The 17,269-nt window shown below is 40.1% G+C and overlaps 1 protein-coding gene across 5 annotated transcripts in view; it reads left to right on the top strand.

Moving 5' to 3' along the window:
* NFATC2 (nuclear factor of activated T cells 2) overlaps positions 1-17,269 on the top strand; it is a 146,182-nt gene that overhangs the window by 80,684 nt on the left and 48,229 nt on the right. For all 5 annotated transcript variants that reach the window (XM_056548370.1, XM_056548371.1, XM_056548372.1 and 2 more), the window contains exons 5-8: positions 499-671; positions 4,370-4,510; positions 11,886-11,941; positions 16,382-16,508. In XM_056548370.1, the coding sequence (XP_056404345.1) occupies positions 499-671; positions 4,370-4,510; positions 11,886-11,941; positions 16,382-16,508 (497 nt within the window). The remainder of the gene's footprint in view (positions 1-498; positions 672-4,369; positions 4,511-11,885; positions 11,942-16,381; positions 16,509-17,269) is intronic.

The raw sequence follows: 17,269 nt of genomic DNA on the forward strand, positions 1-17,269 counted from the left end.
AGATGTCTGGGAGAATATTCCGACTTTTGGCTGAATTGGCGCACACCCAAGGAGTCACAAGGAGGTGGTGAAGAAAAACTGCTTTATTGAGAACAGAACAACGCGTTTCGAAGGGTCAACCTTCTTCGTCAGGTTCACCACCTGCTTGTGACTCCTCGGGTATCCCTTATCTGCACCAGCAGAATTGGAATCAATGAGGTATGGCAAAGGTCCGGCACATATATGTTGTTAGGCGGTTTTTAGCTTCTGCTGCCGGATCCGTGCCATGAATCCACAAAAGGCGGCGTGCATAAACTCTATGGAGAGTAGTAGTAGTGGTTAGCCTGCATTAGACTGCAGTACAAAACTGTCATCTGGTATCTATTTGGCTGTTGATAAAAAGAAGACTACCGTTTTAGTCACTCAAATATCTATAATGTGAATGGAGATCTATACAAGACAATCTGAGGCTTTTATTAACAAATGTAATGTATCCTGTCATATTGTCTATGTTCTCAGAATTGATTGTGCTGGGATACTGAAGCTAAAAAATGCTGACATTGAGCTGAGAAAAGGGGAGACTGATATTGGGAGGAAGAACACTCGAGTGCGACTTGTCTTCCGAATACACATTCCGGAAGCCAGTGGAAGAATTGTCTCTCTGCAGGTAGCATCCAACCCTATAGAATGCTGTAAGTACAGTTCACTTTACTCTGTTTACCACAATATTGTAAATACTTGAGTGTCTTTATTTTCCAGCAATCTAGTGATGTATGGCAGATCTTTTCCATTAAGCCATTGTTGCCACCTCTACCCTCTTGTTTTCAACTTGTATTCAGTTGCTTTTAGCAGCATAATTGGATTTGATACATAGACCTGGAAAATAAGTTGGCAACCTACCAACTGTAGCTAGGATAAGGGACTATACACCTAATGGACATTGGAAATGATCATATACTGAACTGATGGTCTCATTCATAAATAGGACTGAGTAATGACCAGATATATTGAGCTGATCTGTCACAAAGCCAGCGTAGCCTTCTGTGGTTGGTTGGTTTGTCATTGAATTATGTGCACACTCCCGAAACTTCTTCTTGCTCGGATTACCCACAAGCGACTTCCTGAGAAACCCATTTTGCTTGTATAGAGGTGAGATAAACATCAGCAGGGCTGAAGAGTCAGAACAGCTTTGTCTGCTTTACAAGTGAAAATATGAGCTGTGTACGCCTGAATGCTGCCACCGAGCTTTTGGAGACACTAATATTAAACAAAAAATGTAAATAGCATTATATGTATGCTTCATTTACTCTAAAGTACTTTCCTTCTTAGGCTGTGTTCAAATGTTCCAACTATTCAGCGGTACCACAACTAATTACAGCATGCGTTATTATAAAAATTCTGTATTTTTAGCAAATTACAGTAACATTTGTAATTTTTCCTGCAATATTGAGAATTTGCCATAAAACATGGCAAAAGAACAAGTGGTGATTAGTTGCGGGACCACTTATTATCTGAAATGTGTGAATGCAGTCTAAGGACCGCTGCTTTGTTTTAGGTTTCCTTGCTGCTGCATGCAGTAGAAAACAGCTAATTATTTCATTGGTAAATCCATACAACAACCAATTTATTTTCTGGAATGAAAATGCTTAATTTTCTTAAGACAATAAGAAAATGAAGCATTTTTCCTTCTGTACATTAATTGGTTGTGTTCGGATTCGCCATTAAAACTTTTAAAGGGGTACTCCGGTGAAAAACGTTTTTTTTTAACCCCTTAACGACACAGGACGTAAATGTACACAGGATGTAAACATCCCCGCTGCTGATAGCAGCCAGGGACCCGCCCGTAATGGCGGACATTCGCGATCGCGCGGATGTCTGCCATTAACCCCTCAGATGCTGTGATCAATACAGATCACGGCATCTGCAGCGCTGCGGTCACTAAAATGGATGATCGGATCGCCCCCAGGCGCTGCCGCGGCGATCCGATCACCCAGCATGGTGGCCGGAGGTCCCCTCACCTTGCTCCGGCCGTCTCCCGGGGTCTTCTGCAGAAGATGACCGATAATACTGATCAGTGCTATGTCCTATGCATAGCACTGAACAGTATTAGCAATCGAATGATTGCTATAAATAGTCCCCTATGGGGACTATTAAAGTGTAGAAATAAAAGTAAAAAAAGTAAAAAATAAAAGTAAAAAAATGTGAAAAACCTCCTCCCCCAATAAAAACGTAAATTGTCCCATTTTCCCTATGTCACCCCCAGAAAGTGTAAAAAAAATATTTGATATACATATTTGGTATCCCTGTGTGCGTAAATATCCCAACTATTAAAATAAAATGTTAATGATACCGTACGATGAACGGCGTGAACGTAAAAAAAAAAAATAAGTCCATAATAGCTGCTTTTTTTTTTTACAACATTTTATTCCCAAAAAAATGTATAAAAAAAGTATTAAAAGATTTATATAAGCAAATATGGTATCAATAAGATCACGGTGCAAAAAATGAGCCCTCATACCGCCGCTTATACGGAAAAATGAAAAAGTTATAGGTCTTCAAAATAGGGGATTTTAAACATACTAATTTGGTTAAACAGTTACGATTTTTTTTAAGCGCAACAGTAATAGAAAAGTAAATTATCATGGGTATCATTTTAATCATATTGACCCAAAGAATAAAGAACACATGTCATTTTTACCGTAAACTGTACGGCGTGAAAACGAAACCTTCCAAAATTTGCAAACTTGCGGTTTTCTTTTTAATTTCCCCACACAAATAGTATTTTTTGGGTTGCGCCATACATTTTATGGTAAAGTGAGTGATGGCATTACAACGGACAACTGGTCGCGCAAAAAACAAGCCCTCATACTATTCTGTGGATGAAAATATAAAAGAGTTATGATTTTTTTGAAGGCAAGGAGGAAAAAAAGAAAACGTAAAAATAAAATTGTCTAAGTCCTTAAGGCCCAAATGGGCTGCGTCCTTAAGGGGTTAATCAACTGATGCCAGAAAGTTAAACAGATTTGTTACTTCTATTAAAAAATCTTAATCCTTCCAGTACTTATTAGCGGCTGTATACTACAGAGGAAAATTATTTTCTGTTTGAATTTCCTTTCTGTCTGGACACAATGCTCTTGGCTGACACCTCTGTCCATGTCTGGAACTGTCCAGAGCAGGATAAAATCCCCATAGCAAACATATGCTGCTCTAGACAGTTCCTAAAATGGACAGAGGCGTCAGCAGAGAGCACTGTGGTCAGACAGAAAAGAAATAGTGGTATAATCCTCTGCTTGAGCTTCTTAGGTTTAATGTGACTTTTTTAGTGGCCTATAATAAAAGTTAAGCTAAGTTTTAGTTCTTCTGCAGTAAAACCCTCACCTGCAACATACTGAAAGGCTATGTTCACACGACAGAATTTCAGTGTGGAATTCTGCATGAAAGTTCTCTGAATTTATAGCCAATACACTTCAATGGGACTTCTGCTGCAGAATTTCCCCTGCAGGAATTTCATTGAAGTGAATGGGCAATTAATTTCTGCAGAATTTACTGCAGAATTTTCATGCAGATTTACATGCAGGAATTCTGCTGTGTGAACACAGCCTAAGGCATTTAATGGGATTGTCCAAAGGGTAAAAATGTTCATAAAAAAAGGTGTAGACTGCCTAAAAATAGGAATATTAGAATGGAAGAGGTGGGGGATTGTAAAGGTGAGTGTTTTGGTTTTGTTTTGGTCTTTTTTTTTTTTTTTTTTGGGGGGGGGGGGGTACTTGGGCTCACCTTTACAGGCAGCTAGCAGCAGCAATTTTGGAGTTGTTAGTTTTACTAAGTTAGTAGTAAGTAACTTCAGGCCCATCCTGCAGTATTCCTCCAGAAGAAGGGTTGTGTGAATCCGAGGCGTGTCTGCAGGGTGTACCAAGATCATTTCTCAGGAAAACCTTGGCTGGAATGATGAATTTTTATTGCTTGAGAAGTGGGTCTGTATTGCCAAGTGGCGGACTTGGAAGACTGTTGTTTTTCTGCAGCATCAGCCCACAAAGTGTCTCTTTAATGAAACACAGACACACACTTTTGGGGTCTACTAAAATATTTCAACATTTGGGGTTTTCCTTCTGCGTGTGGTTTTTGGTCAGATATTCTCCATAAGTCATTGGCTGTCAAAAAAGAAACAAAAAACAAATAACTTACTGTGGTCTGTACATTCTGCAGGGTTGTGCGGCGTCATTGATTTTCTGAATCATGGATCAGCTATTAAAGTGCACAGCAGATGTTAACTAAAAGACCCGACCATTGTAAAAGTTGTTGTTACAATCTGTTATGTGTGGCCTAAATTTATGGAATATTAATAATGACCGTATTTATATCGTGCTAAAAATTACTTTTTCTTTTTCAGCTCAGCGATCAGCTCATGAACTCCCTCTAGTGGAAAGGCAAAATATCGACAGTTGTCTCGTCTATGGAGGGCAGCAGATGCTTTTAAATGGACAGAATTTTACAGCTGAATCCAAAGTTGTGTTCACAGAAAAGACGCCTGGTAAGGAATTTAATGTTTTGTTTTTTTATTACCCATTATTGATGTTGTGCTAATATACTCTAAATATATACAATTATGTTTCCTCTGGTTTCTGTCACAACTAGGATTCACAATCTAATTGTCCAGTCAGATACACACACATTTCAGAGACAATTCTATATGAAGTCAATTGGCAACAAGAGCACAAAATAGCACAATATACACAGTTTGCAGATTTTGCCTAAAACTGTTTATAGATAATCACAGAAAAATCTTGCTGTGCAGGATGGAGTATTGTCTCCGTTGTCTATGGAGCTGCCAAAGTACAACGCTCAGCACAATGAATGAAGGAGCGGCACATGTGTGTTTTGCTGCTTCATTCAAAACAATGTCTCTGGGCCCTGTTCTTGAGATTACAGGGGTCCCCCTGCAATCTGACTCATGTTCCTAAGGTGTTTTAACTCAAAATGCCACCTGTAATACATGAACTTCATAGTGACATTAGGGGAGATTTATCAAAACCTGTCCAGAGGAAAAGTTGCTGAGTTGCCCATACAAACCAATCAGATCGCTTCTTTCATTTTTCACAGGCCTTTTCAAAAATGGAAGAAGCGATCTGATTGGTTGCTATGGGCAACTCAGCAACTTTACCTCTGGACAGGTTTTGATAAGTCTTCCCCATTAGGTATATATGGAGCAGAGAAATTATTATACCTACATACAAGCATTCTGGATAAATATGATGCCATTTGGTTCTTCACAATGCTTGACCAGACTTATGCGTGTACCTTAAGATATTGCCACTTAGGTAACTTAACCTGATCACCCAACCTTATTTAGATCTTCCCTGCTCTACAGGTCCTTCCAAACATTGCCTGGAACCATCTATAGCTGGGCCCTAAGTTTACTTGTTTTGTGTCAGTGCCCTTCCCACATTTTGTAATCGTGACCTAGAGCCAGACATTGGTGCTTTCTGCTGTGTTTACGACACTGTCTTTCTACTGCGTAGTCTTGTGCTATTGCCTTTTTATTGTTGTTGTGAGTGCCTCTTGAGTTTGTATGGATTTACACAGCCTTGTGCCAGTTTGATTTCTATTTTAATGCCTAAAGCTGCCTTCTTAGTTTCTGTCATGCATCATATTTGGTTTACTGCACTTGTGCTTCTATAAAAGAAAGTTTTTTTTCTAAATTAAAAAGTATATATGGAGCAGGCATTGGAGCACTGGTGATGGCTGCTATCAGCAGCTAACAGCAACCATCAGCATTGTGGCATCAGTTACATTCCCCGGGCCTGTCATCTCTGTTTTTAAAATATAAAAATGCCCCACAATAAAAATTTGTTTTACCCCGCCCCCATGTTTTTCCCGTGTTCATAGTTGGTAACACCTTGGCAGAACTGTCCAAAATGTTACAATATATCGTTAATTATACCACATGGGGAATGCCATAGCAACCGTGAGGACTGTGAATTTATGGAACGGTCTACCTCAGGAACTGGTCACAGCAGGAACAATTAACAGCTTTAAAACAGGGTTAGATACATTCCTGGAAAAAAATAACATTAATGCTTATGCAGAATTATAAAACTACATCCCTTTCCCTTATCCCCTTACACCCTTCCCTTCAATTCCCTGGTTGGACTTGATGGACGTATGTCTTTTTTCAACCATACTAACTATGTAACTATGTAACAGTCACATCACATCATAGACACAAACATGATTTAAAGTGTACCTGTCAAAAGATTTTTTTTCAAACTGCATGTTTTTGTTACATTAATCCTGTAGACTGGTGACGAGGTGATATTATTGCCCTCACTGGTGAAAGTCCCATCGATGGCACACCTATTTCTTATCCTCTCCATTGCAGGGAGTGGGACCAGATCTGGGCTGTTTGCCGGCAGTACTCACACAGGGATACTTTTCCCTTATTTCTCTGGCCACTTAAAGTGAATACTACTTTCTTCTGTGCCTTGACACAGTGCTGGAGAACTTTCACTGGATTGATCAGGCTGTTACTGTGCTGGGGGATGATTTACACAATACTATAGACAACATGTGAAGGGAGAAAGGGAGCAGAAAGGAAAGAAACAACAGCAGGAAAAGGGGTTACATTAAGCACTGAGCTCCTCCTGTTGTTGCTGCTGCTGATAACAAGAAAAAGGAAGTGATAAGGGGGGGGGGGGTGAGATCACACTACAGCAATATGAACATACAGAAGTAGGTCTATTGGTATTTACACAATTGACAGCTGCTTTATAGTAGTGAGAGATGGAAAGGGAGCTCTGATTTACCTTTGAGGAGCAGTGTGGATAATTTTTATCAGGCAGACTGGTTCAGCTTGCAGGTTCCCACCTGAAGCTTCTTCCCTCTCTACTGCACAAAGCCATTGCTACACCCTCCTCCACTCCCTCTAAGTTGTCCTGATTTGGCTGTAACTGTAGACAGGTTTCCCCCCACAACAGGCAATAGATAGTAGATAGCAGGAGTCATTTATGATTAATGAAACAATTAAAAAATATGCTAGGAATCACACAGACTATCATATAAAGTTTTTAGAAACAACAGTAACAGTTTAAAAAGTGATAAAAAAAAAATCCCATGTACCCCTGAATTGTATAAATAAAAAATCTTTGCTCATTGTGTTAAAAAATGATCTGTCACCCAGCTCTATAGACAGCCTGAATACCGCAATTTCTACTGTATTTAATTATTTATTTATTTAGTAGTGAAATACATAAAACTGTATATAAATCTTTTATAGCTCTAATCGTACTGACCTGCAGAATATAGGGATTTAAGCTTTATTTGAGCATGTTTAGCTTTTTTCTCTGAGTGCTGTGATTTGCAATGCCTGGCATCGTGAACTCAATGCATGAATCTCCAAAATACTGAAAGCTGTTTTAACTCTGATGTCATTGGGATATCCCCAAAAAAACATTGCAAAACAGGAAAAATCCAAGTGCTCTGATTGAGAAACAGAGTTGCTGCAAGCCAGTTACCATGGTTATAAGAAGCACAGGGAGACGGATGGAATGGTTTGGAAGGTTCCTTTGTGACACAGTCCTCTGGAATTTTACAGATGGTAAATCCTGATTAACAGAGGAATCCACCATTCACTCCAGCCATTCCGGCTCTGTCCTTTTCACGGGGGCGCACATTGAAGCCTGCCTATGCATTATTGTTCTGCACTGAAATCTAATGCCATTGTTTTTATAGGGAATCTGTGACTAGATTTATGCTGCACTATATAAGGACAGCATTAAAGGGGTACTCCGCCCCTAGACATCTTATCCCCTATCCAAAGGATAGGGGATAAGATGTCAGATCGCCGCGGTCCCGATGCTGGGGACCCCCGGGATCCCCGCTGCGGCACCGCGCTATCATTACAGCACAGAGCGAGTTCGCTCTGTGCGTAATGACGGGCGATGCGGGGGACGGAGCAGCGTGATGTCATGGCTCCGCCCCTCGTGACATCACGGCCCATCCCCTTAATGCCACACCACGCCCCCTCCCATAGACTTGTATTGAAAGGGGCGGGCCGTGACGCCACGAGGGGCGGAGCCGTGACGTAACGATGCTCCGGCCCCTGTACTGCCCATCATTACGTGCAGAGCGAACTCGCGATCCCGGTGGTCCCCAGCAGCGGGACCGCGGCGATCTGACATCTTATCCCCTATCCTTTGGATAGGGGATAAGATGTCTAGGGGCGGAATACCCCTTTAACTAGTGACAGAGAGGGGTATTTATGAAGGCTTTTACACTGTTGTTTTAACTGTGTTTTGTCGCTATTTCCTTTATATGTTACTTTTTGTGACAATCATTTGTGCCAAACGGTTTAGAACATTATCAATGAGGTGACGGTGTTAGTTGTGATTTCAGTTGAAATCATGCATTTGTTTGAAATTCGTTAATTGCGACTTTTCGATTTGGCGAAAATTTTGGCAAAAATACCTTAACTAAGGCGCAAATTCACACCAAAATCAAAATGACTGGGAAAATAGCTACAAGAATAGAACGTAGAACATTTAAATAGTGCCCAAACAGAAAGTGGTAAAAGGACCCTGAACAATAAAAGAAGCAACCTGATTGGTTGCTAGGGGAAAATGCAACACTTTTCCAAGGCAGAGGTCTGGATGAATATCCTCCCTAATGCACAAATTAAAAACAGCAAAAAAGACCCTGGCTGTGCGAGCTTTACCTCTGTGAACCAGCCAGGGCCCCAAGATCAGATTTAACTGCCTCACAGTCAGAAAGTTCTGCCTGGAATTCTGGGGCAGGATTTGTGCCAAAATTACAAACTTGTGTGCAACAATAGAGAATTGTGGTGCAACTAAGCTCCATTTGGCGCAAAAAACATACACACATTACAACACCATTATTGATGCATACCCCACAGAGACTTTGTTTACAATAATGTATCACTTACATCTTGTAATGCAACCATTCACCTGATATACAAGAGGAGGAACACTGTGCTGCGCAGTCCCCTGACATTGATTGTAAGTGCTCTGCCTATACAGAGTATTGATAGATAATAATAATTTCTTAATTTATATAGCACCAACAGCGCAGTACAGAACTTGTCATCACTCACATTGGTCCCTTTCCCCATTGGGGCTCACAATCTAAATTCACCTATCAGCATGTTTTTTAGTGTGGGTTAAAACCAGAGAGCATACAAACTCCTTGTAGATTTGGTCCCTGGTGAGATTTGAACCTAGGACTTCAACGCTACAAGGCAACAGTGCTAACCACTGAACCTCCATGCTGACCGCTGTTAATCAGAGGGCGGAAGGAGGGGGTCCTCATGGATATCCAGGACTATCAACCACACACACATAATGGGAAGGACTGCTTGGCTGTGCTTGGTGTCCTCAAAATCAATGAGGATATCAGAGAAACGACTGCATGACATAATGTAGGTAATACATCACATCACCAGTTTATACTGCCCTCAGTTAGGGCAGAATAAACCTAGTGGTAGAGTCTCTCTTAACTCTTAGAAAAAAAAAACCTGAAAACACAATCCATCCCCTGTTAAAGGCCTCTGATTTTATTGGAAACTGGCAAAGCAAGAGAAAATCCCCCTTCTTGTGAGTCAGAACCTCCATATGACTCATTTTAGTGTTCCAAAGCAAAATATGAATCTATGTGTTCATATTATCTGTGTGAATTGATATAACCAATATGTGTCGTAGCGATATGGATGTGCTCAGATGCAGAAGTTGTCATGCTAGCAGGAGGTTACAGACCTGTCAAGTTCTGAAATTACTGTGCAACTTTTCATAGATGATTTTACTGCCCTGGCTGGTAAGATACTTTCCTAATTTTGAGACACGTTGAACCACTTTTAGTTTTATGACGTTTTCGGAGAAATTCCAGTGCAAGTTCTGTTTCCCTACATTTGTTAGATATTCTCATTATTTGTGGTTAAAGCATGGATAGAAAACTGCATTTAACTTACCCCCTTAAATTGGTACTTATCCTTAATAAAGAGGTTTTCCATGACTTTTAATTGAGCCTATCCTAAGTGCAAGCTGTCAAAATCTGAGTAGTGGGGTCCCACCCTAATCACTGTATTACACTGTACACTGTATTCTCTGTATATGGCACCTGCATATACTGAGAATAAAGACAGTGTTCTGAAGTTTGTGGCATGTCTTAAGATTCACTTCCGATGACCATTGATCGAGCTGTTTCACCCCAAGTGCTGTACTGCACATGCCCAAGCTATACATTGCACAACTCCATGAAAACCAGAATACCGATTATCAGTATTCAGAATACCACTGCAGCTGTGACAGAAACCGAAAAGTGGCCTGTCTCATGGAGGTTAGCGCAGACAGCTGCGCTAAAAACGTCAGGACAACAGAGCTCATGGATTCCCCTCCTTGTTGTGAATTTGAAGCGGGGGAAGGAGGAGGAAGCAGGCGTTTTGACAGCTTCATTCACATCCCAGTCCAGAGAGGAGGAAGACTCACTGTATAGGCTGTAGTTATATGTCATCAGCTGTCAATCAGACGGGCCGATCCAGGGTTCCTGTCACAGCTGCTCTGGAGCAATGTGTAGCTTGAGCATGTGCACTACTACAGTCGATCGCTGATCACTAGAAGTGACAAATCTCCATTTCAGAACACCAGAAGCAAACATCTCCATACATTTCTCGGTTACTGCAGCTCAGCAATCTTTCACTTTTGTGGACCCCCACTGACCAGACACTAGTGCCCTTTAATTCTAATAAACCTCAACATACAATAAAAACTTTGAGCAAGCAATTGCTTTGGTACACAGGCATTTCCCTTCTTAAACTCTTCAAAAATATGCTTGATACAGTAATCAAATATTTTTGCACCTGTCAAATCCTTTGTGGTAGTACGGTACTCAGGATTGTTGCTAGACCACATTGCCTTTTTATATGATGATTCATATGACAGCAAAGAGCGATAGAGAAACCAGATAACAGATTATAAAGAAAACAGGAAAATACATGAAATGGACACAGTTTACCCTGAAATTCTCAGAATGCGTTTGTTAATTTCAGTCACACTAACCTCTTGAAGAGAAAACTTGATCAATGCCTGGCGTATATTTACAGGCATCTTGCACCAGAAGAGGTGCACATCTTTTCATTTTTCCCATTTTACATTGATGCCTCTTTTCAGAAATGTTTTTGTCAAAATTAATAATACGGTTTCCCTCTTTTTGGTGCAAATCTCCCCCCCCCCCCTTGTTTAAAAAAATAAAAATAAAATAATAGAAATAGCATAGAAATCAGCTCACAACTTTAGCATTTTTCGGTTGGCACGGGTCAGGAATCATTATTGGGGGCACCTCCTCTGTGCACCTATGCACCTATGTTCAGGTGACCTTTGAATTTGTTATCCTTTTCGTAATGGCAAATACTCCTTTAATGACTTCTCATTTAATGTACCTTGTCTGTATTCTTTGTTCATACCACCGAATTGTCAGATAAGAAGTGGACTTCTATTTCTTTTGAGCTACAGGAACCCAAAAGTGTCTTTTGTTTAACCTTATCTCAGTTCTTGGCACACTTCTTACTCATACTAAATGCATGACACAGTTTGTGGCTCTGATTTGCAGTGTGCCTTCATACAGTTGTTTAACATTTCACAGCCATTGTCTTCTTGCCGCCAACCCTAACATTTTGCCTTTAGGGAATATTAGTCTTCAACACCCTTATAAGACCTTTCTTATCATTTAGTGAAAACACATTTGTGCTCCAATAGATGATATATTTTCCAGAATGCATCCTGCATTCAGGAACATTTAAAAAATTCATAATTCTACAAGCCAAATACAAGGGAATCAATTTTGCTAGTGTATCAGATTTACTTTGATTTTTACTAACTCAAATATCTTTTTGGTATTTTCAGATGGCCAGCAGATTTGGGAGACAGAAGCCACAGTGGATAAAGACAAAAGTCAACCTGTAAGTTGGATGGTTTAAAGCATGGGTGCTTGGGTACCTCCAGCAGCCTTTGGTTTAGACCAATGTGCCCCAACATGTGCCCTTCAGCTGTTGCAAAATTACAATTCCCATCATGTCATGGCAGCATCTAGATGAAGGCTGGGGAACATTGGTAGATGCTAATACCAGTATATAGAAAACCCATGATTTTGCGCAGTCATACAATAAAATTAAAAAGTGTGATAACTAGGTTATTATTGATAGATAAATTAGTAGGCCGGCAGGATATTGTCATGTATCAAAAAAGGCATGGACTCAAGGGACAGGGACATAATACTCCCCCTTTATAAAGCATTGGTATGGCCTCACCGTGAATATGCTGTTCAGTTTTGGTTGCCTGTCCATAAAAGGGACACTGCGGAGCTGGAAAGTGTGCAGAGACGCGCGACTAAACTAATATGGGGCATGGAACATTTTAGCTACGAGGAGCGATTAAAGGAGTTACAATTGTTTAGTCTTGAGAAGAGACGTTTAAGGGGGGATATGATAAACGTATGTAAGTATATAAATGGCCCATACAAAAAATATGGAGAAAAACTGTTCCAGGTTAAACCCCCCAAACGACGAGGGGGCACTCCCTCCGTCTGGAGAAGAAAAGGTTTAGTCTAAAGGGGCAACACGCCTTCTTTACCATAAGAACTGTGAATTTATGCAACAGTCTACCTCAGGAACTGGTCACAGCAGGAACAATTAATAGCTTTAAAACAGGGTTAGATACATTCCTGGAACAAAATAACATTAATGCTTATGCAGAATTATAAAACTACATCCCTTCCCCTTATCCCCTTACACCCTTCCCTTCAATTCCCTGGTTGGACTTGATGGACGTATGTCTTTTTTCAACCATACTAACTATGTAACTATACTGCACTGCCTTTGCATGCCTTCACTCTTAAGAATGAGAAACTGCTCAGTATCCATATGTGGACTAACTTTTTGTACTATGCTGCAGTCTTGTGTACCTCCTTTCCAGCTGTATCCTATCCTGCTCTCTGTAGATTTGCAGGATAAACGGTTCAGTAGGAACAGACAAAGGACATTATGTTTCTTTTATACAGCTTAGGTAAAAGCAAAGAATATTCGATGGCACATGCGGGCGGCTATAGAGTCATGCAGTGACATCAGCCATTAGTCACATAAGTATACAGTATGGTATACTTATTTTGAAGTATCCAACACATTCATTTGCTTTCCTGTACAGAAAAAAAGAAAAGAAAGCTCATGCTGCCCCAATAACGGCTAAATGGTCTTTTAATCTCCTTCAGGTCATTTGGAGCCTATTGGTACAAAGGTGTAGCTATAGAGGTAGCAGTCGCATCAGGGCCCTGGTGTTTAAGGGGGCTCCAAAACGCATCTGCACTATAAGAGACCAGTATTTTAATTGGCATATGGGACCCTGTTGCAAATTTTGCATCGGGGCCCAGAAGCTACAAGCTACGCCTCTGGCTCCGAATGTGTTTAACTGAATGTGGTGTAAACATATTATTAAGTCATAAGTGCACAAATACACTTAAAGGGTACCACTAAGGAAAATTTAAGACAAAGCAGGAAGCTCAGTCTCATAATGCAGACGGAGAGAACAGTGCCCCGTTCCACTGTTTAGCCACTGAATTTGAATCAGGTTAAAATGTATGTCATTTTCAGAAAATTGATCAAGGGATTAGAGGAATGGTTTAAAGGGGTATTCCAGGCAAAACCTTTTCTTATATATATATATATATATATATATATATATATATCAACTGGCTCCGGAAAGTTAAACAGATTTGTAAATTACTTCTATTAAAAAATCTTAATCCTTCCAATAGTTATTAGCTTCTGAAGTTTTCTGTCTAACTGCTCAATGATGATGTCACGTCCCGGGAACTGTGCATGATGGGAGAATATCCCCATAGGAACTGCACAGCTCCCGGAACGTGAGTCATCAGAGAGCAGTTAGACAGAAAACAACAACTCAACTTCAGAATCTAATAGTTATTGGAAGGATTAAGCTTTTTTAATAGAAGTAATTTACAAATCTGTTTAACTTTCCGGAGCCAGTTGATATATAAAAAAAAGTTATGGCCTAGAATACCCCTTTAAGGCTAGGATTCCACTGAGGTTTTTGCATTGCAGTTTTTTCTGCCGTTTTTACCTTTGTGTGGAATCTGTCTTTTTTTCCCCTTTTTTGTCCCCAAAATTTGTTGGGTACAAAAAAAAACACAAAAAACAGTGCACACATCTCATAATAGGACATAAGAGTACTGACAGTATGCACGTAACTACTCAACGATGTAAAATAACATATACCCTCTACTTTGCAAGTTTTACGTTTTATTATTAAGTTTTAATATGAAGACACACATAATTTTAAATGAACACTGCCAGTCAGTATGATCCGCATACGGAAACACATTGTGAAACATTGCCCGTTCTAGCCATAAGACATCACTCTGACAGGTGCGACTGTTACGTCACCATTGTGGGCAGTTCACATGGGGTGGTCCCGCACCTGACCCGTTCGCGGGCTTTTTACTGTTTTAAATATCACTTGCTTTTGTATGTAATGTATAAGCCATTGTTCATTGAGAAAGAGGCGGAAGCCTCGAAACGCGTCTGAACCTGCAATAAAGAACATAAATCCAAATATTGGATGTCTCTCCATCTTTGCGGTATGCGCCAGAATACCCAGATTTTTTTCCTACCTTCCACTTGTATTTTTAATAGCAACATTTTTATTATTCTTTAATAAAAAGTGTACGTTTCACTTTTTTCTCTCTATTTTTTTTTACATTTTTTAGGTAGTACCACTACTCCCAGCATAGAACAGACTGTTCCATGATGGTAGTAGTAGTAGCTGTACTAATAGACATATCACCCCAGGTGTCACTCCTGACACCCGATGCGATCATTCATAATGTAGCAGAGATGCGGAGCGGCTCTGTACAGCGCTCGCATCTCTGCACTATACTCCGGGCCATCCAGTGATGGGAATAGAACATCACTTTCCACTCATATTTTCCACCCAGAGTGGCGATTGGCCGGATGGTTGCAGCCAATCACCATTCTCAGCGGGAAATATGAATGAGTGATGTTCTATTCATATCACTGGCCAGCCAGATTATAGTGCAGAGATGCAAGAGCTGTACAGAGCCATTCCGCATCTCTGCAATAGATAGGACAATTGCATCGGGTGTCAGGAGTGACACCCGCTGGGATCTGTCCTTAACTGCAGGTACTACTGCTCCCAACAAGGAGCACACTCTGCTTAATGCTGGGAGCTGTAGTACCTGCATTAATAGACAGATCGCAGAGAGTGTCACTTCTAACACCTGTTGCGATCTGTCTATTAATGCAGGTACTACAGCAGAATGTGCCCCATGTTGGGAGCAGTAGTACCTGCAGTTAAGGAAAGATCACAGCAAATGTCACTTCTGACACCCGCTGTGATCCTCTTGTATAATGTATAGATGCGGCGGGCGCTCTTCTATGGTCCCCTGCACTGCCGTATATATATACCTATTCATATTTCCCACAGAGAGTTGTGATTGGCTGGAACAAGTAGAAGAGCGGCCAGCCGCATCTATAAATTATACAGAAGGATCGCAACGGACCCGGGGCGATCTGTCAATTAGTACAGGTACTACTACTCCCATCATAGAACAGTGTGTTCCATGCTGGGAGTAGTAGTACTACCTAAAAAATATAAAAAACAAAGTGAAAAACACACACACTACATTTTTATTATTGTTGGCTACATTTTTAGTGCCCTGCCCGCCCACATAAATTGATCCCTGTTTAAAAATTAATAAAAATTTGGTTAAAAAAAAGATACATTTTGTTAAATACTATTTTTTCCATCACTACTGTATCTTTTTTATTATTATTTTTTAATGGTACCCTATGAAATTTTATTAGAAAAGGTATCTCCATCACTTTTTTGGAGTCCAAAAAAAAAAAAGAATAAAAACCGCCGGCAAAAATGCCAAAGTTAAAACCCACATGGAGTTTTTCTTGGCATTTTTTCACTTCATAGACTTCTATGGGAGGAAAGATTTTTCCAATAAAAACACCAAACTAGGATTTGGAGGCCGTTTTTGAAAACCAACCTCTGAGCCCAAAATAGTTGAAAAAGCCCAAACGGCAATGTGACAATCCTCAGTGGAATTCTAGCCTAAGGACTGTTTGTAGTCTGTAAACATGCAGAATGATAGGTCTGCACAGGAGCTGTGTACACAGTGTTGTATGACATTTTTAACCATTTTTAAGCAATTGCAAAATTGCTTGATTCCTTATTTTAGATCAGGACAATGAAGATGTACACTAGAGACTCCTTTTTTTTATGTCAATTTAATTTATAAGCATAGACATAAGGTTGTGCTGCTTTTCCAGTATGTGACTGGCCATCTTTTCCTGTTTTAGAACATGCTGTTTGTTGAGGTGCCAGAATATCGAAATAGGCATATCACGTCTCCAGTGAAAGTGAATTTCTATGTTATAAATGGGAAAAGAAAAAGAAGCCAGGCCCAACACTTCACCTTCCTGCCAGGTAAGTTCATTACCATCCACGGATATTTTTTCAGAGAGGATAAGTATTTTTTTTTTTTTAGGGTTCCCTCATTTTTTTTCAGTACTGAATATTGTTTTTTTTAAGGGTTTATTCAAACATACAGTACCCTATGCATATTTGATGCTCAGGATTTGAAACTGTGCTCAATCATTTACTTTACATTGAGCTCTGCCGCATAAAATCTACAGCTTTAAATCTTGTGCCTAAAATATACACGGGATACTGTATATGTAAATACGCCCAAAAGGGGTATTCTGCCACTGTTATGGTGTCGGTCTCATCTGCACGTGTTGTTGGCAGCACAATGACTTACCCACTCAGCCTTTCACTAAACACTCCTGTTGGCAGGTTCTTGTGCCTACAGGGGAAAGTGCTGTCCAGCAGGGACCAACACTGTGACACCGGCAGGTAAGATAAGTATAAGGCTTTGTTCACAAAATGGAATTTCAGTGCGTAATTCAGCACGGAGATTCCGCAGCATCAGAGTCCCATTGATATTACTGTGATTCTGTTGCACTGTGCACACAGCAGAAATCCCAATTCTGGAGTCTGCAGAAAGAATAAACATGTCTATTCTTTTTCTGGAGTCCGCACTGAAATGCATTGATATTAATTTGATATTAATTTGAGTTGGTGAACTATGTAGTTTGATATTAATGTAGTGACTCGTCCAAGCACATAATGGTATTCTTGATATTATATTTCAGATTCGTTTTTTGTCACTAATATGAGCATTATAT

Source organism: Hyla sarda, chromosome 12 (genome assembly GCF_029499605.1).
Source record: "Hyla sarda isolate aHylSar1 chromosome 12, aHylSar1.hap1, whole genome shotgun sequence".
NCBI lineage: Eukaryota > Metazoa > Chordata > Amphibia > Anura > Hylidae > Hyla > Hyla sarda.